The sequence below is a fragment of the Micromesistius poutassou genome (genome assembly GCF_964030765.1).
Source record: "Micromesistius poutassou genome assembly, chromosome: 11".
Lineage (NCBI taxonomy): Eukaryota > Metazoa > Chordata > Actinopteri > Gadiformes > Gadidae > Micromesistius > Micromesistius poutassou.
Genome location: NC_140281.1, coordinates 5,204,388 through 5,230,062, shown reverse-complemented (window position 1 = coordinate 5,230,062; position 25,675 = coordinate 5,204,388). Strand labels below are relative to the sequence as shown.

General features: G+C 47.1%; 3 protein-coding genes across 3 annotated transcripts in view; 2 read left to right on the top strand and 1 right to left on the bottom strand.

Moving 5' to 3' along the window:
- Positions 1-18,797, top strand: part of LOC311355395 (receptor-type tyrosine-protein kinase FLT3-like) — a 46,157-nt gene extending 27,360 nt beyond the window's left edge. The window contains exons 20-24 of the mRNA XM_084475166.1: positions 16,492-16,614; positions 16,752-16,863; positions 16,952-17,051; positions 17,743-17,848; positions 18,203-18,797. Coding sequence (XP_084331292.1) covers positions 16,492-16,614; positions 16,752-16,863; positions 16,952-17,051; positions 17,743-17,848; positions 18,203-18,343 — 582 coding nt within the window. The 3' untranslated portion in view covers positions 18,344-18,797. The remainder of the gene's footprint in view (positions 1-16,491; positions 16,615-16,751; positions 16,864-16,951; positions 17,052-17,742; positions 17,849-18,202) is intronic.
- A 562-nt stretch (positions 18,798-19,359) lies between these two features.
- urad (ureidoimidazoline (2-oxo-4-hydroxy-4-carboxy-5-) decarboxylase) lies at positions 19,360-20,319 on the top strand. Its single transcript, XM_084475128.1, has 2 exons — positions 19,360-19,719; positions 19,937-20,319. The coding sequence occupies exons 1-2, from the start codon at positions 19,545-19,547 to the stop codon at positions 20,284-20,286; spliced, it is 525 nt and encodes a 174-aa protein (XP_084331254.1). The 5' UTR covers positions 19,360-19,544; the 3' UTR covers positions 20,287-20,319.
- A 430-nt stretch (positions 20,320-20,749) lies between these two features.
- Positions 20,750-23,337, bottom strand: pdx1 (pancreatic and duodenal homeobox 1; the record flags this gene model as incomplete). The annotated part of the gene is made up of 2 exons (XM_084474949.1): positions 20,750-21,153; positions 22,959-23,337. The coding sequence occupies 2 exons, from the start codon at positions 23,335-23,337 to the stop codon at positions 20,750-20,752; spliced, it is 783 nt and encodes a 260-aa protein (XP_084331075.1).
- Positions 23,338-25,675: the final 2,338 nt, after the last annotated feature.

Here is a 25,675-nt window from a genome sequence, read left to right as displayed (position 1 = left end):
AAATCTACTGAACATAACAAAAAGTAACACAATTTTTTCAGCATGTATGAAAATCTACTGAACATAAAAAGTAACACAATTTTAAATTTTCCTTCGAGTTGGATAGGTTTGAATGGCTCAGTGAGTTTTATTTATGTAGAGTTTTGGACATTATACATTTAAATCTAAACAACATTTTGTAATATATTACATGACTCTCATAGGTTTGTTCAATGTTTCCTCATTCAAGTAAACCAGGTATATTGCTTCTCTTAGATACATGCACATAACTTCTGGGGACCGGAGACTATTCTATGTAATTTAATCTGATCACATCGGGCCCTTCGTGTTGCTGTTCACTCATTGTCTCCGGAGTAGGTTCGATTCCTACATAAGCCTGTAAGACATCTGGCAGTCTTGGAGCACTCACTGCTGTGGTGATCAACCGATTCAGTAGTCCTCGTATGCAGGGAATGCAACAACAACCGATAATAACCAACACAGTTATTGCTACTATTCCCATCATAAAGACTGAGTGAATTGGACCCATCCATTTACCAAATATGTTCTCCATCCACCCGGTGATGGGGTTAGTGATGCCCGAGTTCTCCGCCCACTCTAATCTGAGGGCCTGTAGGCCTGCCAATGCTCTGGACACTGACCCATCTGGAGCTGTGTTATTGGGGATATAAGTACAACATGCAGTTCCTATCATCTGGCACACCCCTCCTTGCTCAGCCGTCCACATGTCTAATGCTAACCGGTTTTGATAGGCCATACGAGAGGTAGCATCTAATTGTTCTGATATTCCCCTAATCGCCTCGGTGGTAAAGTTGACAAACCGCTGTTGATTATAATATATATAGTTTATCCAGTCAACATTTTTATTAATGGTGGCCCACCAAACAAAAACAGATTCAAATCCTGCTATTACTTGATTGCGAGCTTTATGTTCGTCGGGGACGCCTCGGGGCACACCTATGGAGTCTATGTAAATATTTTTATCAAAACTTCCTGGGACCAGTTTCAGTGTTCGTTTCTGGCGAATAAAATTTGGGAAGTCTCTATTCTTCCATATTTTAAGATTCATAACATCTTCGCTATCTGGTAAAATATAGATAGGCATTACAAGTTGAATTACAGCGCATGTTCCAGAGAAATTTATGGGGAGAACCCCCCTGATGATTTGTCCTCCGCAGAACCACCATATGTCACTACGAGCATGAGTCATATTAGATAACAGATCTATCACTCTAGTGGTGTTACATACTCCAAGAGGAAGGGACCCCACTTTCTTACCTATGCCATTACCTTGGATGCAATGGTAGCCAGGAGTAAGATTAACTTCGAAGCTAGGGGGTATAGCTCTAATTAGGGTCTCAGGATACATTATATCTAATAAGCCTTTTACATTAGTCGTACATCCAGCGATGTGGCCGTCTACAAACAGTTCTAGTAAACATGCAAACCCTTCTCTTGAGTTAAACGGGGTAATTCTAGCGGGAGCTGTGGTTAAAGTGGGTCGTCCTTCAGCGCAGATTATACAATCGGTTTTTCCCTGAGCTTGTGCCGTGTAATTCAACCATTTTAACCATATATTTACATTAGGTCCCCCTGTTTCTACTTCCCACTTATCCGCTTCAATGTCTTGAATTGGGTCCGGGTACATTATCTTGGGCAGTGATACAGGCGTTACTACCGGGGCACCGTTAGAGCCTTTGGGTGCTAATTGGTTGTCCCCACATTTCTGTGCCTGGAGGTAGATTTGAGCCTGTGGGTCCTTTCCCTCCATGTCTGCTCCCAGCAGTAGATGAAATCCTCTGATGTCCTCTTTTTTATGTGGGAGTCGTCCTATCCCGGGCACGGTTAGTCCTGCTCTTAATGTTAATGATATCTGTTCTCTCTTGGTTGCTTTATTTCCTCTTTTCCAGATTTCTTCATATCCGTAGTCCTTCCTGCACAGGGATATCTCTTTTTGGACTCCCTCCCATGGAGCTTCCTTAGGATAGTATCCCTCCTCGTATCCAGGGTGTGTGAACCATGATGCTTGTTTCCAGACACTGCAGGCTTTGGGGCCTCGGTAGAATCCTGTAATCTCGGTTGCTATACACAAATATTTATCAGCTTTGTAAAATGAGTCTTCACTTTGTCCACAGTCCATTAGTCGACAAATATCCAGTTCAAATGTTGTTGCTATTCCGTAGCAGTACGTCAACGTGGTTACTCCCGATATTGTTGCATCTTTGTGCATTGGAATCCGGACGGATCCCATGCATCTGGAGGTATCAGCCATCGTCTTTTGGATCAGGACCATCAGCAGAAGTCCTACCAGGTATGTCCCTGGGTGTCTATTCGGGCTTGTCATCTTGGGTCGGGGCAGGGTTGTCCTTGGCTTGGAGTGTAGCGAGGTCGGTCAAGGTTTCAGTCCACGATCTGCCAGGAGTGTCTGCTTTGCGGCACCGGCTCAGGTGGTGCCACTGGGCTCCTCTTCGGTCTGCTACTGAAACAGAGAATGGTGTTGCCAAAAGCACTTTGTATGGTCCCTCCCACCGGTCCTCCAGGTTCTTTCGGTGGTGCTTTTTCACCCAGATCCACTCGCCAGGTGATACTGCCGGTGGGGGGTCGTCTTCTTTTTTGGACTGTGCCGGGTCGGTGATCTGAGAAAACAATCTGTAGGATGCTTGAGTTAGTGCCTGTAGGTATTCTTGCATTACCTCGTCGAACCTGTCTGATGGGGGCCCCTTTGATGGTGGGCTATGTGGCCCCTGCATGGGTCGCCCTGTGACTAGTTCATGTGGACTGAGAAGGGTAGTGCTGGAGGGAGAGGAACGTATGGCCATTAATGCTAGTGGTAAGGCTGTTATCCAGGTCATCTTCTTTCCAGTCTTTCTTTTTCCAACTTCAACTGCCAAGTGGTTTGCCTGTATCCGACCCAGGGTACGGGTTTCCACCTCTTCTGGGCTGTCTCTTGTTCTCTCCTGTTTGTTGCTTCGGAGAATCTTGGTCACCTGGTTCTTGATTGTCTGGTTAGCTCTCTCTACCAGGCCTTGTGATTGGGGATGATATGCTGAGCCAAATCTGTGATTCAAACCTAGGTATGTTTCCACTTCTTGGAGATGGGTGTTGGCGAAGTGGGTACCATTGTCAGAGCAGATTAATTTGGGGTATCCCCATCGGGGAATCAGTTCCTGCGTCAACCATTTGATCACTGTGTCTGCATCTTCCCTTTTAGTGGGGATTGCTTCTACCCATCTGGAGAACCTGTCGACGACTACAAGCATGAATCGTTTCCCATCTACTCTGTTTTCTTGTCCCATGTCTGTGTAATCCATGTAGATCTCTTGGAACGGGAGCTGGGGCACGGGAAAGTATCCTCGGTTTATCTTGAATCCTGGTCTTTGATTGCAGGCTTGACATGTTTGACAGTCTTGGACATACTGGTCACATGTGGCTTTGAGTGCTGGATGCCACCAGTATTTTTCAATTCTTTCTCGGGTTTTCGCTCTTCCTTCGTGTGCCAATCCATGTTCTTTTCTCAGGAGGAACAACAGGGCCTTGGTGGAGACAACTGGCTTCCCCGTGCAGGAGTAGTATATTCCGTCTGGGCTTTCTCTGGCCCCCTTGTCTCGCCATGCTGTCTTCTCATATGGTCCTGCTGCCTCTTGCATTTGTTTGACCATCTCTTCATCTGGGTGGAGATTTGTTTCTTCATTGGCCATCATCAGGTGTACAACTGGAGTGTACCCTCCTTCCTTTAGACGTTCTACTGGCACGAATCCTCCCGCTTTCTTTGCTGCTTCATCCGCCGCGTGGTTTCCTCTTGCTTCCGCTGTTTGTGTCTTCTGATGTCCTCGACAGTGCATGATGGCTACTTCTTGAGGTAATTGAGCTGTTTTGGCCAGCTGCAGGATCAGATCTGTGTGTTTCGCTTTGGTGTTAGCGCTGGTAGTCATGTGTCTGTCGATCATCTGTCGTCCATTTAGGTGGGCCAGTTCATATGCATAGTTGGAGTCGGTGTAGAGGTTGAGTCTTCTTCCATGGGCTATCCGTAGTCCTTCACACATAGCATGTAGTTCGGCCCTTTGTGCTGAGGCGGGTTGTTCCAATATGCCGCTGGCCAGAGTGCTGCATAGTCCTTTGTTGGTTTGTTCCACTACAGCCCAGGAGGCCACGTTTTCTCCGTTATTAGCTTTGTAGCAGCATCCGTCGGTGTACAAAGTTATGTCCACTGGATTTAGGGGTTCTGCTTCTAGTCCTGGTCTGATTTTCACAGCTTTTTTGATTTCTTCAGAGCACTTGTGGGGTTCTCCTTCGTTGGGGCCCGGCATGGTGTCGGTCATGTTGACTCCCTGGGTGGTGAAGGTGACCATGGGGTTTCCCAATATTCTCTGCAGTTTTGCGTTTCTGGTGGCTGTGGTGATTGTGTAGTCCGAACTGTCTAGATAGGCTTTCACTCCATGGGGTGTATGGACGACCACTGGGTGTGACATTACTATGTAGGCCGTCTTGTCCAGGCTCTTGGCGATAGCACATATTGCTTTTCCACACTCGGGGAGTCCTTTTTCTGGGGGTTCCAGGGTGGAGCTGTGGTAGGCTAGGACTTTTCTCCTTCCTTGGTGTTTCTGCCACAGGATTCCGTTGACCACGCAGTTTCTTTCTGATACATCTAGGTGGAAGGGCTCCTTATAGTTTGGGGCGGCCAGTGCTGCAGCACTATTTAAACTTTGTTTAAGTCCGGTGAATGCCTTTTCCGCTTCAGGAGTCCATTTTAAGGGGGCTTTCAGGTTTCTGTGTCCTGCTTGTGTGACGAGTTGTCGTAGTGTGGTTGTCTTGTCGGTGTAGTCGGGGATGTAGGTTCGGCTGTATCCTGTTAGTCCCAGGAACGCTAGCATCTGTTGGACCGTTTTTGGCTTTGGATAGTCTTTGATTGTGTTCTTGTGTTCTTTGCTGATCTCTCTCTTATTCCCTCCTATTACTTTCCCTAGAAAAGTAATCTTCTTCTTGACCAGTTGTAGTTTGGCTTTCTTGAGCTTGTAGCCTTTCTTCGCAATGGTGTGCAGGAGGGTCTCGGTGGCTTGTAGGCAAGCTTTTTTCGTTTCAGCTGCCAGGAGGAGGTCGTCGACATATTGCACCAGAACTGTTCCGGGAGGAAGGGTCAATTCTTTCAGGTCCTGTTTTAGGCAGGCGTTGAAGATGGTGGGGGTGGATCGGAATCCTTGGGGCATTCTTGTATAGGTGTATTGTTGTTCTCTGTATGTGAAGGCAAAGAAGGGTCTTGACTCAGTTGCCAGGGGGAGACAGAAGAATGCGTTGGCGAGATCCACCACTGTGAACCATTTGTGTTGAGGGCTTACTGCATTCAGGGCCACGTATGGGTTGGGAACCTTTTCTGGTGGGGCCATTGTTCGTGTGTTGATTGCTCTTAGATCATGTACCATTCTCCAGGTGAGTCCATCAGCCTTTTTTACTGGTAGGATTGGTGTGTTCCACTCTGATGTTGTCTTTTCCAGTACTCCAGCCTTCAGTAGACCTATTATGGTGTCGCTGATTCCTTCTTCAGCGTCTTCTTTGATTTTGTACTGGAGTTTCCATTCTGGTCGATGAGCGTCCTCAATTCTCACCACGATGTTGTGTTGTGGGGTGTGCCCCACATCATATGGATCCTTTGCCCATACAGTCTTTGCTATGCGGGATAGAATGTTAGTCACTTCTGGGTCTTCAGGTTCGTCTTCTTCTGTGTCTTTCTTTTCAACTGCAATTCTGTGTCTTTCCACCGTCTTGCCGATCACTTTGTTCATTGTTCGTGTTGATATCTTCCAGAATTCAGCATTTGGGCTTTGCGTTAGGTAATTGTTGTCGGTAGTGTACCACTGGCGGACTGCCTGTGCTCTCTTCACCATTGGTCCAAGTTGTTTAGGTCGGTGGTCAGTGCTGACCAGGAGGGAGACATGGGGAACACTGTCTGGTTCCAGCCGGAACCATGTTAGTTGTTCTGGGGTCAGGTGGACTTCTGCTGCAACCCCCTCTGGTCCTAGGAATATGTCTCCACATTCCAGGTCTTCCAGTTTTCCATTTTTCTGCTCCTGCCATGGTTCGTCGTAGGGTAGATCCTGTTCCTGGGTGATGTTGAGTGTGCAATGTAGTGGGTCTACAAGGTCGTTATATTTTCCCATGTTTTGGATCCAAGTTTTCCATTTTTCATATGTTTTGTCCAATCCCGGGATCGTTTGTACTGCTCCAGTCAGTTCTTGCCAGTATATCGTGGTGTCATTGTGGATTACTGGTCTTGGGTCGTCAATCAGCATGAACATGTGTGCTTCTTCTGGAGCCGGGTCGGTGGGATGGTATAGGGTGATGCCTCCCAAGTCGCAGGCTAATGTGATTTGTAGGGAACTCATCAGGTCTCTGCCTAATAAGTTGATGGGACATGCCGGGGCGTAGAGGAACGAATGAGATCCTCTCTGTTCCAATATATCAAAGTCCAAGGGGGTTGTGAACTGTTGTTCCATGAGCTTCCCAGAGAACCCCATGGTTTTTATAGAGCGGTGAGATAATGGAGGTGGTTTCCCGGCGAGGCATCCGATTGTTGAGACGGATGCTCCCGAGTCCACCAGGAACGTGCAGTGGTGGCCTCCTACATACGCCTCCACTGTTGGTTGTCCGAGTCCTAGTTCCTTTCTCGTCCGCTCGTCCTCTGGGCATCCCTATTGCTGTACGGGGTACATGGGTGTGCCTGGTTGGGGCGGGGCCTGGATGCATAGTTGGCGACGATTTTGAGGTTGTGAATGTTGAGTTGAGGATTGCATTTGGTTATACACGGGGCAATTTCTAACCCAATGACCCGGTTGGTTACAATGATAGCATATTGTTTGTGGGGGCTTTTGGCCGTATTCTTCTCGGAATCTTTTCTGTCCTCTGTATCTTTGGTTTTGGTTTTGTGGTCGCTGGTAAAACTGCAGGGATTGGGTTTGGGTCGGATCCGCTGGCATGATTTCTCGGAGTTGGTATCCATTTGGCGTGGATATCTGAGGCGCTGGTGTCTGGTACACTATGAGTGGTGTGGCGTTGTGGTTGGGTGCAGTCGGTGTCGGGGCATGGGTCATCGAGGTCTGGCTTGCAACGGGCATCATGGTCATGGGTTCTGGTGTGTTTTTGGTCTTCTTATTTAGATCCGCTTGTTCCTTGATCTTCATTTTTGCTAGTTGTATGTTGAGTTCTTCAAGTTCTTTGCCCTTTTTCTTCAAGTTCTCTTGGTCCAGATGATAGTGGTGAATTAGTTGTTCCACCCATTGTTCCCATGACATATAGTCTAGTGATGCTACCATTCTCAGTGTTTCTTGTGCTCCAGGGTTCAGACCTTGTATCAGTGCCTGTTGGAAGATTTGGAGTGCTAGTTTGCTGCTGCGTGGGAGGCTATCATTTCTATCCAACCACATTTCTTCAGCTCTCTGTATGTACTGATAGATGTTTTCTTCGGTTCCGATGTGTAGATTTGAGATTCCTGCTTTCTTTGTATTGGCTGGGTAAAGTTCACGTAAGGATTTCCAGAAAATGGTTCGGTATTTGTCGAATGGGATCCTGTCTGGTATATTGGTGGTTCGGGTCAGTTTTTCCAGTTCGATGGTTTGTCTGGGTCCATGTGATCTGCCGATGATGGCCCGTATATCTCCTAAGGCAAGGACATCTCCAATTGTCTCTGTTTCGAATTTCCTGATCCAGGAAGAAGCTCCTTCTGTGAGTATTGGTAGTCTCTCAGTTAGAACAATCATATCTCGATGGCACCATGGTGTGTACATTTCTCTTCTTGCTCCGTCTGTCAAAAGGGGCGCCATAAAGTTGTCCGTGTCATATGGCAGAGGGTGGTCGGGCTGGGTTTGGACACTTTGTAACTCAGTAAATTGATTTGTGTCTGTAGTGTTGAGTTGGGAGGGTGTTCCAGGGTCATATGCTGATGCCATTGGTGGTTGAAACTGAGTTGATGTTGAAGGAGCTGGGGCGTTGGGTTTTTGTGATCTGGTCGCCATGGAATGAGGTACTTTTGTAGGTTGGAGCGGAGTGTTAACCGTGACATTGAATTGGGGGGCTGGTGTTTGGGTTGTTTCCTGACTTCTTTGGTAAGTGTTCTGTTCATCATTTCTGGCTGTTGCATCTTCTCTGTAGTGTGTCAAGTGGGGTGGTGTTTGACTTGGGGTTTGGTCTCGATAATTTGGTCTCTGTTCCATTTCTTCATCCTTTTTGTCACGTGTTTGTGTTCCCTTCATGTATTCCTTTTTTAGAAGGTTCATGAATGTGCCAAACATTCGTTCGTTGTCTTCTTTCTCTCCTCTTTTGCTGTCGTGGGTTTCCCGGTTCTTTTGGGTTTCTTCTTTATCTCGGTATTGCTCCATGTACCGGGATTCTCTGTCTCTTGTTTGTCGGTCGTCATTGTATTGGAGACTGTATCTTTCTTTGTATCGGGTTGCCTCTTCTCTTTCACGTTCTTCTCTGTACCGGGCTGTTTCTTCTTTTTGACGTTGTTCTTCTCTATACCGTGTTGTTTTTTCTTTCTCACGTTGTTCTTCTGTGTATCGTGCTGTTTCTTCTTTTTCACGCAGTTGTTGCCTGTATCGGGCAGATTCTTCTCTTTCACACAGTTCTCGACTGTATCGTGCAGACTCTTCTCTTTCAAGCAGTTGTTGCCTGTATCGGGCAGATTCTTCTCTTTCACACAGTTCTCGACTGTATCGTGCAGGCTCTTCTCTTTCACGCAGTTCTTGACTGTATCGGGAAGACTCTTCTTTTCTGCGTTCTTCTCTGTATCGGGCAGATGCTTCTTCGAGTGTTTCCCCGTGCTCTTCTTCTCTTGATTCAGACTGTGTTCTTTCTGGTTCTTTATGTTGGCGTTTCCCTCTTGAGAGCATTGATGGGTATGTCTCTTCTTCGCCTATGATAGCTCCTGGGCCACTCCTTCCTGATATCACATCATTAGTTTGTATCCGTGGTGTCCACCTCATTATTTTTTGGTCATCATTTTCCTCTTCATCCTTTTTGTCTATTGGGCCATTGTATGTGATGTCCACTGGTCCGTGTGTTATGGTTAACACTGGATATTGGCGTGATGGAGATGGGTCATCTTGTTTCATCTTGGGTTTGTCAGAAGGGGCGTTGGGTGATGGGGTATGTTGGGATATGGGTAAATTTGGTGCATGAACGTGGGTTACATATGGAGGAGGATCAGAAGTGTTGTGTTGGATGGGCGTGACATCTGAGAGGCTGGGATAGAGAGTGTTTTGGTTGTTTTCGGTCTGTGGCGTGGTTCTTATTTCTTCTTTATCCGATTCTTTTAGGATGGATATGCATCTTGGTCCTGAGTGGGCGGGTTGGCTTTCTGGTTTCCTTTTATCCATGTCGATTGCTACATGGTATGCATCTAGCAGGATAGTGATGTATTTTTCTCTTTTTTCTCTCTGTTCGAGTGAGTCCTTCTTCCGGTGAATGATTTCGTTCTCGCGTTTGATCGCTGACTTGGCACTTTCCCTTAGAGTGTAGTTCCAGGCATCTTTAATCATGTTGATGTCGACTTTCATATCCATTTTCCATATTCCTTCTTTTTCCCATTCCTTTCTGTATTTTTGTTCTCTCTGAGCCCATTCTTTTTGTTCTTTGGAGGACAGTGGTTGTTTTTTGGCATTGGACGCCAAATGTCTAGCCACCGTGGCTCTTATAGCAATTGCGGCTCGTAGTTGGAGAGTGGCGTTTGCTTTTGAATTATGTTGTCTATTGAGCGTGGTCATTTTGTGTGAAGAGTGTTATGAATTGGAGCAGTTCTTCTGTTGGATAGGGGTGAGAGGGGGGCGTCAGGAATTGATGTTATTCTTCTTTTGGGCAGTAGGGGGGCGAGTGTTGGGAGTTGATGGGGTCTTCTTCTGTTGGATAGGGGTGAGGGGGGGGGTGTCAGGAATTGATGTTATTCTTCTTTTGGGCAGTAGGGGGGCGAGTGTTGGGAGTTGATGGGGTCTTCTTCTGTTGGATAGGGGTGAGGGGGGGGTGTCAGGAATTTGTGTTATTCTTCTTTTGGGCAGTAGGGGGGGCGAGTGTTGGGAGTTGATGGGGTCTTCTTCTGTTGGATAGGGGTGAGGGGGGTGTCAGGAATTGATGTTATTCTTCTTTTGGGCAGTAGGGGGGCGAGTGTTGGGAGTTGATGGGGTCTTCTTCTGTTGGATAGGGGTGAGGGGGGTGTCAGGAATTGATGTTATTCTTCTTTTGGGCAGTAGGGGGGCGAGTGTTGGGAGTTGATGGGGTCTTCTTCTGTTGGATAGGGGTGAGGGGGGTGTCAGGAATTGATGTTATTCTTCTTTTGGGCAGTAGGGGGGCGAGTGTTGGGAGTTGATGGGATCTTCTTCTGTTGGATAGGGGTGAGAGGGGGTGTGCGGGGGGGGCGATTGTTTTCCTTATTGGGGTGTTCCAGTTGTTCGTAATGCTATCATTACTGCTGTACCATCCGGGAAGACGTTGGGTCTGTGCGTGACACCCGGGCCACTATGTCTCTTGGGGTTGATCTTCTTCACCTCGTCTAACCTTCCAGAAGGGAAGGCTCCACGGTTCTAGTGTCAACCCCTCAACGGTAGGCGGAACGGGTCGTCACGGCTGGTCCTCTTTGGTCCTTCCTCTTTAGTCCTTCCTCTTTAGTCCTTCCTCTTTAGTCCTTCCTCTTTAGTCCTTCCTCTTTAGTCCTTCCTCTTCAGTCCTTCCTCTTCAGTCCTTTCTCTTCAGTTAGGGTGGTACTTCTTTTGGGCAGAAGAGTGTCTGTTGCTTGTTCTCTGGGGGTTTGCTGGTGGTTTTACTGCTATTTGAGGGAGATTTAGCAGAAGAGGTTAGGAAGAGGTTGTTTGCAAGGGTTACAAAAGGTTTTAACATGGCAGTTCTTTATCATATTTCTTCTCTAAACATTTTTGGTCGCACCTGGGGTCATAAATCGATAACCCCCAGAAGTACCCATGTCCCACTTCTCTTGGTGGGAGACATAATCTTAAAAACAATCTCCACTTTATAGGGTTTCTTTCAACACATGGACAATCGTACACCACAAAAAATAATGCTCATCATAACTAAACACATATTTACAAGTTCGAACCATATAAGTCGAACTGACTGATTTTATAACTAAACACATATTTACAAGTTCGAACTATATAAGTTGAACTGACCGATTTCGGGTTTTCATTAATCTTTTCTGGTTATTCCAGATTCCTACACGTAAACAGCTGCAAACTAAAAAGTCCAGTTCAAAAACATAGATATATTGAAAATCAATAAATCCACCATAAATCTATTCTACGGCTTCCACATATAACGAAGGTATCTTTGACAGTAGGGATGCAGTACCATCTTCTAAAAATCACCATAAATTTCTTCACGGTTTTCATAAAACAAAGGTTTCTTTACTAGCCTGGACGAGAGACTACCTTTTCAATCTCCATAAATTTCTTCATGGTTAAATAATAACGGAGGTCTCCACTACATGTGGATAAATGCAAGTAGACCTACTCTGTCGTATGTACATAAAGGGGTAAATCCACAAAAAACACAAATCAATCAATCTATCGTAAATCAATTCTACGGCTTCACATATAACGAAGGTCTCCAATGCATGAATACCTCTTACATCCTATGTACATAATGTGGTAAAAAGAAATATAATTATTTAGTAGTAAAAACACACAGAGTGTGTGTGACAGTTTGTGTGGGTGTGTGTGTGAGACAGAGTGTTTCTGTTAGTGTGTTTAAGCCTGTACGTATGTGTGAGATAGTCTGTGTGTGTGAGAGATAGTATGTGATACAGTTACTGAGAGGGTGCGGGTGTTGGGGAGGGATCGAGAGAGAGAGGGGGGGGGGAAAGAGAGAGAGAGAGAGAGAGAGAGAGAGAGAGAGAGAGAGAGAGAGAGAGAGAGAGAGAGAGAGAGAGAGAGAGAGAGGGGGGGGGGGGGTAGGTAGATGGTTCCCCGAGTTGGCCTGAAGCTCTATCAGCCCGATAACACATCCAGCCAGCTGAAGGCCCAGCCAACGGTTCTCAAGCAAGAACACAATAATGAAGGGAACATTCATTGATTGAGCCATGAGCATTTGCCATGCTCAAAATGCGAGAGACAGAGCGGGACGGACAGACAGACAGACAGACAGATAGACGGGGAGAGAGGGGGGGGAGAGAGAGGGAGAGAGAGAGAGAGAGAGAGAGAGAGAGAGAGAGAGAGAGAGAGAGAGAGAGAGAGAGAGAGAGAGAGAGAGAGGGTAGGTAGATGGTTCCCCGAGTTGGCCTGAAGCTCTATCAGCCCGATAACACATCCAGCCAGCTGAAGGCCCAGCCAACGGTTCTCAAGCAAGAACACAATAATGAAGGGAACATTCATTGATTGAGCCATGAGCATTTGCCATGCTCAAAATGCGAGAGACAGAGAGAGAGTGAGAGAGTTAGAGTTAGAGTTAGAGAGAGAGAGAGAGGGAGACTGGGGGTGATTGTAGGGGTAGGGAGGTGTCGAGCTGGAGAGAGAGGAGGGGGGGGTCGTATGGGGAGGGAGGGGTCGAGCTGGAGAGAGAGGGGGGGGTCGTATGGGGAGGGAGGGGTCGAGCTGGAGAGAGGGGGGGGGGTCGTATGGGGGAGGGGGGGGGGGTCGTAATGGGGAGGGAGGGGGTCGAACTGTGAGAGAGGGGGGGTCGTTAATGGGGAGCGAGGGGTCGAGCTGGAGAGAGGGGGGGGGTGGGGGGGTCGTATGGGGGAGGGAGGGGTCGAGCTGGGAGAGAGGGGGGGGGGTCGTATGGGGAGGGGGGGGGGTCGTATGGGGAGGGAGGGGTCGAACTGGAGAGAGGGGGGGTCGTATGGGGAGCGAGGGGTCGAGAGGGAGAGAAGGGGGGGGGGTGTTCTCTTTGTTAACCAAATGGTGATCTCCTTTGAAGCTTGTCTAGGTGTGATAGGCATCTTTAGGACAATGTCTCTCATCCCCCAATGCTTAAACAAGGCTTTCACCATGTGGTCGACCATAATCGCCATTAAAAAATGCGTTAACATGGCCACCGACACGACGAGAACTGTATTCCATACAGATTGTCTTTGTTTCATGGGACCTAGAGACACCACCACGTGTGGACTCCCATTCTAGTCTTCTGGGCCTAATAACACCACGGTATTGCCGACTCGACAATGCTCTGAACACTCTTTCCAGCTTCGGGGTCTCAACGAACTGTTCAATACAACTTGGATAACAATTTAGCTCATCAGTAGGCTACTGCGTCCCGGTCAAAACGCGGACACGTCGAAAACTTAACAAATCCTTTATACAGATCACCTCTAAAACCCCGTCGGGTATCACATTTAGACAAACATATATACAATTCTGGCCCTTTGTTTCCTCGGTTTAGTCTTATAATGGCGACTAAATCATTGTTTATAATTAATTCCCAATCGGAGATATCAGCGATCGTTCATCTTTACTTCGGCTTAACTATAATGACTATGGACCGGAATAACGGAGCTTTCACGAAAACGAATACTGATTACCTCTGCCACCTAAAGTTCCTATAACTAATTCCTATGCAGATTTAGTCTTTGCGACAATAGGTTCTGCTTACCTGATTTAGTGGGCCCGTGGCAGGGGTGATCAGATCCTCGTGTTCGATCGGCTCGGTCAGCCCAGGTCCGCCTTTCCTTGGATAAGTCACGTCAGGGTCACCAAATTGTTGTGGATTTTGGTCCAGGAAAGGCCGCCGAGACAGGATCGCTTTTAACTCACTTTATTTGGTTAAGGTTTTTGGTCTATTGTCTATCGTCTATGAAACAAAAGGAGAGGGATCGTAAATAACACGCGCGGAGCGTCTCAGAGCTTAGCATGCAGGAAGATACGCCGCTGAGAGATTCTGTCTTCCAAAGGCGGAGTCTGAGTTTATGTATCCCAGGTGTTCTTCTTTGGGTTTTCTCACTTCCTGTGTGTGTCCGTTGCTGCCCCTAGTGTAAATGTTTTATAACTTTATCAATTGTGTTCAGTGCTGCCCTCAGGCGATTAGGAGGGGAAATTACCTCTAAACTATGCTTGGTGCTACTGGATATGGCTAAGTGAGAGTATTACAGTAAAAATGTATCGCTAGGGAATATTACAATTAAAAAATGTCACACTATAGAAATATAGAAAAGAAAAGCCAAACATGATTCACAGGCTACAAAAATAATCAAAAATTCACCAAAATCGCCACATAAAATCTTTAGACCAAGCCTCACAAAAATCATCAGACAGAATTGTTTTATTTAGTTCCATTTGAGAAATATTGGCAAATAAAGTTGGAGCAGTTAGCCCATTTTTCTTATATGACCATTTTGTTATTGACTTTCATTAGGTGGATACCAATACCGCTACACATAAACCCAAATCGTGGTACTGCACCCAAAGGTGGCGCTATTTAAAAAAAATATGAACTAGCCTTATTTCTCCTTACCAGATTGACCTGGACTCAAAATTCTTTCATCATATTAATCTCTAAAATCAGATGCATATTTTTCACCCTGGTCTTCTAAAAATGTTTACTTTTCCCACAATTTCATAGAAAAGCCAAATGTCCACAGTCTCATACATAGTCTCATACATATACATTTTTCCTATATGACCATTTTGTTATTGTATAACTACCATACAACTATCATTAGGTGGATACCATTAACAGTGCAATTTTCAGATCTGTACTCTTTTAAGAAAGCCCTTAATTATCTTGTGAAATGTGTGCTTGGAGTTTTCTTGATGTTGCTTATCAATACACATTTTCACCATGTGAATGAGGCTACAGTTCAGGTTTGTCAGTGGCTCAATGGGATAATGCCTGGTACTGGTGATCCTTAGGTTGAGAGTTTGAATCCTGATTAGAGCATTATGAACAAGCTGAACATGACATTCTGCCATTGCTCTGCAGCCCACTCACCTGAATGCCAAGGCACAGTATGGCATTAAGGGGAACATCTTCATCAACATCTTTCCTTCATAATTATGTTATATTTATATATCTTCCATATACATCTTCCATTAGTGTGTTCTTTTCATTTTGCTTGGACCACGTTAATCACTGCTTGCGTTCATATTTTTTCCTAAAACAATTGTAGCTGAAAGTAAACAAATTACAACCAATAGCTTCAGTCATTGAGGGCAAAAATATGCCCAATGATAGGCCCAGGCATTATTTGACTAATTGGCTTTGCATTATTTTCTTCTGCCTTGTAGTCCAAGACATGCTGCCCACCAGCTTTCAAAGTACAATGCTGCCACTGGTGGATTTGTATACATTTTATTCACATAATTATCCCTCCCTGCTATTTTGTAGTTCACCAAAACACCCTGAAACAACTTGAGTCTCACATACTTATGCCACTATACGCCACTAACAGTGCAAGCAGGCGCGCAGTCCTTCCTCCCTCACTTTAAAAACCACCAGCCGCCACTGCTCCTGAACAATCTGTCCCCCTCACTTCTGAAATGATGGCTATACGCCCCTGGGTAGATGTGTTGCTGCGTTGACTCTACAACAGAGACAATGCAGTGATATCAACATGAGTAGTTCTAACTGGAGAGACGGTGAAATCCGTGAGCTGCTGATCATGTGAGAGAAGGTGATGCAGTCGCATTAAACAAAGACGGGAAAAGATGGTGAGATCTATGAGAACTGTCCTTACGAGGCTTTTGTCAGGATAAAAAACAAGTGGTCAGCAAAATAAAGAATATCTTGGCGTTTTTGCACGTTCATCGCGTTTGTAGCCTACACTCAGCTGTATACTCATTCTTGCATGCAAGTCTCTTGAATCATAAAGAAATAAAAACATTTGTAGTATGTAAATTATTCTAAAGAGGTCTACTCTCTGTGTGTAGCCCCGCCTTCTCCAGTGAACCAAGAAAGCCGGCTCTGTGACAAAGGCGTGCCAAGCCGCGACCGAACCAGCTTGGCAGTGTAAAAAGGCCTATTGTATCAGGATCATGTATCATTGTATCAGGATCATATATCGTTGTATCAGGATAATGTATCGTTGTATCAGCATCATGTATCATTTCAGGACCATGTATCATTGTTTCAGGACCATGTATCAGGATTTTGTATCATGTATAAATTGTACCCTTATCATGTATCAGGATCATGTAATCAGGATCATGTATCATGTATCAGAATCTTGCATCATGATCGTGTACATGATGCATGGATCATGTATCAGGATCATGGGTCATGTATCAGGATCATGGGTCATGTATCAGGATCATGGATCATGCATCATGGATCATATATCATGTATCATTGTATCAGGATCATGTATCATGTATCTGGATCATGCATCATGGATCATGTATCTGGATCATGTATCTGGATCATGCATCATGGATCATGTATCAGGATCATGTATCATTGTATCAGGATCTTGTATCTATATAATGTATCAGTATCATGTATCAGGATCAAGTATCATTGTATCGGGATCATGTATCATGTATCATGTATCCTTCACCCCATCTGCAGTGCATCCATCGCGACCTGGCGGCCCGCAACGTCCTGGTGACCAAAGACCGGCTGGTGAAGATCGGGGACTTCGGCCTGGCCCGGGACATCGACCATGACTCCAACTACGTGGTGCGAGGAAACGTACGTCCCGCCGCAGCTCCATGATGACGTCTGACCACGTTTAGGAACGAGTCTGATGTCTGTGTGTCTACAGTGTGTACAGTCTAGCTCTGGCTGCTGTGTGGGTCGTAGTGTGAGAGGATGCATGTACCCCGCAGGTGCGTCTGCCAGTGAAGTGGATGGCTCCAGAGAGCATTTTCCAGGGCATGTACACCATGAAGAGTGACGTCTGGGCCTACGGTATCCTCCTGTGGGAGATCTTTTCGCTGGGTAAGCTGCTGCACTATAAAGGTGGTTATATGATACATGAACTAAAGAGGCATTAACCCAGCTCTCTTGGGGCTGTGTTTGGGGTCAGGGGTCACCCCGTATCCTGGGGTGAAGGTGGACAACAAGTTCTACTCCATGATCGAGAGAGGCTTCCAGATGGAGTGTCCGTACTACGCCGGGGTCTCTGTGTAAGTGGGTCTATTTCCGTACTATGTCTCTGTGTAAGTGGGTCTATTTCCGTACTATGTCTCTGTGTAAGTGGGTCTATGTCCGTACTATGTCTCTGTGTAAGTGGGTCTATTTCCGTACTATGTCTCTGTGTAAGTGGGTCTATGTCCGTACTATGTCTCTGTGTAAGTGGGTCTATGTCCGTACTATGTCTCTGTGTAAGTGGGTCTATGTCCGTACTATGTCTCTGTGTAAGTGGGTCTATGTCCGTACTATGTCTCTGTGTAAGTGGGTCTATTTCCGTACTATGTCTCTGTGTAAGTGGGTCTATGTCCGTACTATGTCTCTGTGTAAGTGGGTCTGTGTCCGTACTATGTCTCTGTGTAAGTGGGTCTATGTCCGTACTATGTCTCTGTGTAAGTGGGTCTGTGTCCGTACTATGTCTCTGTGTAAGTGGGTCTATGTCTGTACTGTGGCTCTGTGTAAGTGGGTCTATGTCTCTGTAAGTGGGTCTATGTCTGTACTAGTCTCTGTGTAAGCCTGCCTTCTCCTAAATCACACTAAATGCCTCTGTACTGTAGTGACAGTAGATGGCCTGTTGAGCAGGGCCTCATCAGTGGTCTGTGTGTGGTCAGTGGTCTGTGTGTGGTCAGTGGTCTGTGTGTTGAGATGTTCTTGTGTAAACCCTGTGAACACACTGTGGTCCTCTAGGTACAGGGTGATGTGTAAGTGCTGGAGCCTGGAGCCCAGTGACCGCCCTGCGTTCTCCAAGCTGGTGGCCTTCATGGAGGCCCAGCTCACCAACATGGAGGAGAAGGTAGGCTTGTAATCACAGCACTCAGCACTATAGACCTCTGAAGAATAAGTCCTGTAGTTCAAAACGTGACGCAGCTGTTACTTCTTCGCCACCTACAGAGTTTGTTATGTACAATCATTCAAAAAAAACATGTTATTTCCCATAGACATTTGACCGAGGCAACCGGGAGCCTCGCAGGCGGGACTTATTCTTCAGAGGTCTATTGTGTTGTGGTTACAGTGACTCCCAGCCCAATGGTCATGGGTTCAAACCCCATGTCCATTACAGAGAAACAGGCCTACAGAATGTTTCAGAATATGAATCAGAAAATGTTTTCTTTTTTTAAGTACATAGTTCTTGTTTTCTTCTTCTCAGCTGTATCATAATACTGTGGAGGAAGGTTCCGGTGACTGCATGAATGCGTCGGCCATCTTGGATAGTTCCTCCCCACTGATGAAGGAGAAGGCGGCTCCGGGGCCGTCTTCACACAACGACTACTGTCAGACCGCAGAGTAGAACCCATGAGAGGGCTCCAACACAAAGAGTTCATATCATGTCATTATGTGTCTTTAGTTTGTTAGAATTCTCTTCCAGGAAGTCAGTCTTCTGAACTTAAATTGCTTAATGGTAAAGTTGAATGTTGCGAGTGCATTAAAAATGTTTTTGCCATGATTACAGTATAGTTATGTATTATTTGTGGTTGCCATTGTTATAATATTGATATATCGTTTGTGTGTGTGTGTGTTTTAACATAGGCCTATCAGGTACTTCCAGGCTTTTTGCAGCTACTGTAAGTCCCAACGTTTATTTTAGATGTGATGTGATAGCAAACTGTTCTCTTGGGTGTCTGTCATATACTGCACTTTGCTTTTTCTCTGAAATGTGATTTGATAGCGCCACATTATGCAAAACATTTGTATTCAATGTATACCCGTGTATTTTTAACTGAAATAAAGGTTATTTCTTTTGATGATGAGTATTTCCTCATCATTCTAAGAAAAACAGCTCGTCTGTGCACTAGGGGGCGGCGGAGGGGCGTCATAATGTGATAGCGCGCTTTTGTGATGTTGATGTTGTGTTTTGTGTTAAGCCTTACCATTTCTGATTTGTATGTTCGTTTATTGTTTTTATGGTACTTTGTGCTTCAATTTGAATGAAATAACTTAAAAACGTCCCATGATGGCATAATGTCGTAATGGTGACCAGCTGTGATACAGGTCTGTGTCCACAAGTTCACTCACCCTATGGATGACCTTTGATCTGCAGTGCGTCATTTTATCTTGTCCGAAGGTCAAGATAAATGCTAAAGTGCATCTGTTTTTCAACCTGGACGTCCCTGAAGCTGCTTACACACCGCCGCGCGGCAACCGCCCTGATTACCGCCTCGCAGCCGCAGGGTTCCGCGCGGCGGTATGAAAGTGCCGGGCGTTGTTAAAAGCGGCTGCTATCGCTGCCGCCGCCGGGCGGTTGCCGCCGAATGTTTCAACACGGGGAAAGCTGAGCGGTAGGGCAAAATCTGCGCGTTCACGTGGGCGGCAATCGCTTCCTGGTCCAACCGCTGCGGTTGTAACCGCCTCCCCTCTGCCGCCCTTCCCTCATTGAAATTAATGGAGGCGGCGAGTTGCCGCGCAGCGGTGTGCAAGCAGCTTGAGGCGGGCGGTGCCAAAGAAATGGGTGGATCTTTCCACAATTTAAACGCAACTCCGTGAACGAAAGCATGGACATCGAAGCAATAAATAGTCTTTCTTACGAAGATTTCGTGAATATTTTTGGTAACGTAGTGGAGCGATGTCCCATCATAACCGCAGCGGTGTGGTCAGGGCGCCCCTTCCCGAGCGGGGCTGCCCTAGAGGCCGCCATCAACGCGTTCATCGAGGCGCTTCCTGAATCAGGTAGCCTGCTGCTCTCTGCGAGCTGGAAACATCACACACACACAAACACACACACACACACGGTGAGACTCAGGCCTGGTGCTTCTCTGCAAGTTGGTTACATGATCCATCTCACACACAGTGAGACTAAACCCAGGCCAGGTGCTTCTCTTATCCTAAGATCCCTATATAACTGGATGTGAACCGAAAGACACCAAAACCGTGTTCCTCTCTGCAGGTAAAGAAGGCATCCTCAGGTGCCACCCTGACCTCGCGGGTAAGGACCTGCAGAACGGCACCCTGACCCCGGAGTCTCGCGAGGAGCAGGGTGCCGCCGGGCTGGACCGCATGGGCGCCGCGGAGGTCTCGCGCATGACGCGCCTCAACGCTGAGTACAAAGCGCGCTTCGGCTTCCCGTTCGTGGTGTGCGCGCGGATGAACGACCGGACGAGCATCGTCGAGCAGCTGCGAGAGCGTCTGGGGAACACGCACGCGCAGGAGAGGGCTCGCGGGGTCGAGGAGGTGAAGGAGATCTGCCGCCTACGACTGCAGGGCCTCGTGCTCAGCGACCAGAAGCACAAGTTATAAAGGACCTTTATTAAAGAAGCCTGTGCAATAAAACCACGTGTCGAGTTCCTTTATTCCAATCTCGAATAATTAATTATATTATAGTTATATTGATTATTATTTATTTAAAATCAGGCAATATATATTTAAATTCCCAACATGCTATTTTCATTAGGTATATATTCCAGTCAGTGAGTGTCTGGAGCAGCCTAAGATGACGTGTGGCAGGTCTTCAGTCCCGTCAGGAGGTCCGCTCTAAACCCACCGCCACGGGCCTCATGTCTCCAACAGAGGAGAAGGCTCTGATGTAAACCCCAACAGATCATAGGCTACAAGGAAGTGGTCCTTCCACGGCCTTAGGGAGGTCATGCCTGTCCGACCGAATCGCTGGATCCTTAATGAGATGAGACCCGGCCCTGAGCGTCTCGTCTATCAGTCAGTCTGCAATAAGCGCCGTGTTTCGGGTCGTCGGTTCGGTCGGTGCCTAAGCGGGCTCCCGGGAGCACGCGAGGGAGCCGCCCAGTACGGGAGATAAGGGCGGGCTGCCGGTGGAGGCGATCCCGAGGCCCGTGGAGGGGACCGCCGCCCTGCCGCGCGCCGGGCTGGCCTCCCCTCCCAGGCCCCCCGAGGTGACGGAGGAGTCCTGGTCCGGCCCGCTCCCGCGCGTCCTGCGGCGGTCCTCCTCCTTCTTCCACTTCATGCGCCGGTTCTGGAACCAGATCTTGATGTGGCGCTCGGTGAGGCTGAGGGTCAGCGCGAGCTCCACGCGCCGCGGCCGCGAGATGTAGCGGTTGAACAAGAACTCCTTCTCGAGCTCAAGCAGCTGGGCGCGCGTGTAGGCCGTCCTCGTGCGCTTGTTCTCCTCCGACTCCGCCGTCATGTAGGAGCCTGCGCGAGGCGACACACACACACACACACACACACACACACACACACACACACACACACACACCAGATGGATGGATGAATGGATGGAAGAACTGGTGGATGAATTGGATGGATTAATGGATGTGTTTCATCAGTAGCGGTTCTACATTGAATTACGCCCCGGGCGAGACCCACTCCGTGCCCCCCCCCCCCCCCCCTTTTCAGCCCCGCCTGTAATGCCGCCCCGGGCTGCCCGCTTCGCCCGTGCCTAAATCCGCCACTGTGTTTCATCAGCATCAGAGGGTGAAGAAGTCTGGAGCCACAAGCCCAACACACACCGCCGCCGAAGCGCAGCGTCAAAAAGAACGCCCCCATTATTTTCGACGCAATAGCTCACACCGGCGGCGCCTTGACGCGCGTCGGCGCGCCGCCCCGCTAAGCTTCACGCCACGCCACTGTTCTATTCGCTAGCGTCGCCGCGCGTGAAAAAGTGCTATTTTAAAGCTGTTTTGTACATCCCGGCTTGATATAAGGTCCTCCTGTACATATGGAGATTGTTGATGCAGTAGCTGAATAATTCCACAATGCAAAATGAATGAGCAATGACAGTAAATAAAGTGACTAGACCGTAAACAAAGTGCCCGACAGGACATAAAACTATGAATTAATGTGACGATCATTGTAAGCACAAACAAAGGATCATGGGCATCAGGGCCATATATGTAGTCATAAAACAACTCGTATAACGTAATGGTAGCCTATACCGACTATGTTTGTTGATCTGCTGCTTTTAAAACATAACCACGACGGTGCTGCAGCGCGACGCTTCCTATTGGTGCGAGGGGCGGCATTTGACGCGCGGAAACTGCACACCACGGCGCTTCGGCGCGGTCGGCTTTAAGAGTCTTTTTTATTATGGCCTTTATTCATTAATGCGAGTACATATCTCCCACATATCTCCCTTCCCTCCCATTTTTTTTAATTTAATTTAAATCAAAGGGAATGTCGGATCAGTGTATCGGACACGGCGCAGTATGTATAGGCTATGCCTATTGTGTGACGGCTTAATCTACAGTAATCTACAGCATCGGGCATATTTATTTATTTTAGGGGACAATAAAGGACAAAAGCCTTAGGTTTCATAAACACATTAATAAGAAATCTATTTTATTGTAATTATTTAATTGTAGATATTTAGCCCTAGCCCTAATATATAGGCTACAGTATTTCCGAATTACATTAATAAGCTACACACTATATGGAATATAAAATGTAACCTTTATCTGATGACCGAATAGGCCGATTCGCTATCACTCGGGATAATTGATCATTAAACATGAATTCCCATTTTAATCAACGGTTCTTCACAGAAGACGTGAACCTTTCTGAACCCATTGGTGTCCGTGGTGTGGGGAGAGCCTTTCTTTAGTTGTTAACACTGTTAATTATAAGGCGATAAGGCTGAAACCATGCTGACCTCTCGGCCCTACTGAGTGGCATGGTAAACTGAAACACCCAGGATAATATTGTTCAGCTCAGGCTGTCATGTGGGCTTTAGAAAAAGTCTACTTCAACGTCTTAACCCACTAGTGATTAGAAAGTCAGCCTCGCATGAACTTTGGAACCAATATTTAGCATTTTAAAAACCAGTTTCAGGTGCCACGGAGCCGCGGTCCATGTAATGAGGGGTCCTATAGCCTCATGAAGGGTCCTATAGCCTGGACAACCACTCATTCATCTAACCTTTATCTGTAGACTATTTCTTAATTTCTGTTGCGTTTTATACTGCACTGTTTTGAAAAAGGTAATTGCAAGTTCCCGGTTACCTGTCCACTGGCCCTTCCATGTGTGCGTGTGGGACTTGGTGGTCTTCATCCAGGGGAACGGCAGGTGATGTCGGTTCCGATCGGCACAAAGGGCCATGTCTCCAGCCTCTCCGTAGACCCCGGCGGGTGGCGGGACCGCCTGCTGCGGGTGGTGAAGCTGGTGTCCACACGGGTCTTCCCGCAGGGGCATGTAGGGCCCGATGTCGGGCATGCTGGCCTCCAGGCCCCCGAGGGCCGGGGCGGAGTACACCGAGTGCACCTGGCGGCTCATGTACAGACATGGTGGCGGGCTGTGGCAGAAGTCCTCCGTGGGGGATCTCTGGTACACGCACGAGTCCTTGAACACCTGGGAGCTGTAGTAGTGCTCTTCACGATTCATGGCGGGGACCGACACCTGAGCCCTCACGCATACACACACACACACACACACACACACACACACACACACACACACACACACACGCACACGCACGCACGCACGCACGCGCACGCACGCACGCACACGCACACGCACACTCAGACACTAACACGCACACTTCCCCTTCCCTCGGAGTGGACCTTCTTCCCCACCTGCGAGCTCCGACGTCTGGCGCCACTCAAGGCCTCGCGGCTGCACAGGTGTGTCAGCCTCTGACCATGTGACCCGGCTGCGCCCTGGCCATTGGTCTCCGTGTTGACTCACAACGGTGAGGCGCTGATGTGAGCACTGAGCTGTGGACTCCGCGGGTTTACTGCTCCCCTGTCATATAACTCAGACATAACGGTTTAACATCAGAGTATGACTTTACAGGGAAAATACTATGATTACTCATTTATTATTACTTTTGACCCTTTTTGGGGTAAATAATATTTAGGAGACGGTGAGCTGGAATAAGTCTTCAAGAAAGTGTCCAGCATTGAGCCAGCGTTGCCAGGTGTATATATATATATATATATATATATATATATATATATATATATATATATATATATGTATATATGTATATACATATGTGTATATATATACACGTATATATATGTGTGTGTATATATATATATATATATATATATATATATACATACATAGACGGACGTCTACTGCTGATAGACGCTGGGTGAATCGATATGCGTGGAGGCGCAAACAGCGGTCGGCCTTTGAGATAAGGTGACGTCGATATAGTTGTCTTGGACACTGGTGTGAAAATGTTGCTTTTAATGCGCATCCTTCCTTCCTTCTATCCTTTGGTGCTTTTAAAACCTTTCTACCTCTAGATGCATCATTTAGCAATGCGTAAAGTCTGCCCGGCCCTGGCCGGACACGATGGACACGATGCGTCCGTGGTGATGGCAAACACAGAGTCGGGATCTTCCCCACTCTCGGCCCTCTTTGTTTGCTGGCCATTTGGCCGACTAGTTGCGCCCCATTACACACCTCTCGTCTCGGTCAGCAAATTAGGGTGGAGTGAGGGAGCAGAACTCAATTAGCAGGCAGCGGGTTGGTGGCCCTGCAGGTCTGCACCACTCGGGAGCTCACCGAGTCAACACTTCCTTTAAGCCTCCACATCATCACCCAACCAGATTTTACCTTTTTCTTTTACTTTACTCTGTCTGAGGACTATAAAAGGTCCATTGTCACTTAGTTCCTCAAACGCAATTAGACTTTACCTATTATATTTTAATGGGGCACTCAGCGATGCAATAAAGTTCTACTCAGTCCAGTCGATTCGGCCCGTATGCCTACTGTGTGCGTAATGGTGTTTATATGGTGTGAGGGGAGTGATAGTCCCACGGAGGAGCTGTCCCCTGGAGATGTAAAGCATGGTTTATGAAGCATGACGCGCTTAAAGCGCACTCAGGTCCACTTTTCAGCCACGTCATTTATTACGCCAACTGAGAAACGTATAAAGCATAATAGTCCTTTACGTAATCACTATACCAAGTGATTGCTCTTAAAGATATAGGTAATTGTAATGTCGCCAAAGGCTAGGGTTCCAAGACAATAAATGAGACGCGCCAAATGGAGCAGACACGTCCAAACAGCAGATGGAGCGTCCTGCCACTATGCGCCTGTGCCCTGTACTACGAACCTCGCTGAACATACAGCTTTCTTGGGAAAACCTGGTTCGACAGAGACGCAACTCGCGATCAGAGTTAAATGGTACTACGACACTCACTTAGGATTCGATTTGTCGAGCCAGGTTTTCCGCTTTAGGTTCAACGCGCGTTCACGTGAAAGGGGCGTTTATCGCGTAATTTTACTCACCTTTACAAAATCGATAGCGCAAGAGCAGTCTATTTCACTAAAGAGGAAGAGATTGTCACAATTAACTCCTATGAGGAGTTCAAAAATCTGATAACAGCTAGGGGCAACACAATTGCACATACTGGCTAGAGAGGCGTGCTGGCAAAAAAATAGTGTGAATTCGATCGTGTAAATTCGTATAGGCCTAAGTGAAAGGATTCTGCATATAGTCTATAAAATAACTATGCCAAATGATGAATTGTTCGCCATTAATCCCAATAGAGTGATGATGATTTTAAAATGCATGAGCAGCATCCAACCTGCCTTGTTCTGTATGTTCTTGTTGCATATGTTTTCGACCACTGTGAGGTAGCGGCGGTGGCGTAGTGGATTATTTTAAGACCTGAATGCCAGCTACCGGGGTTCAAATCTAGCCTGTCCATCATTATGCCTTCTACCCCCATACTTGTGGTGCCAGCACGGTCGTGAGACCATG

Excerpts from the sequence above, each read along its gene's own strand:
- urad (XM_084475128.1), top strand. The coding sequence starts at position 19,545 with ATGGACATCGAAGCAATAAATAGTCTTTCTTACGAAGATTTCGTGAAT. Across the intron at positions 19,720-19,936 it reads CGAGGCGCTTCCTGAATCAG|GTAAAGAAGGCATCCTCAGG; the intron begins GTAGCCTGCTGC and ends TCCTCTCTGCAG.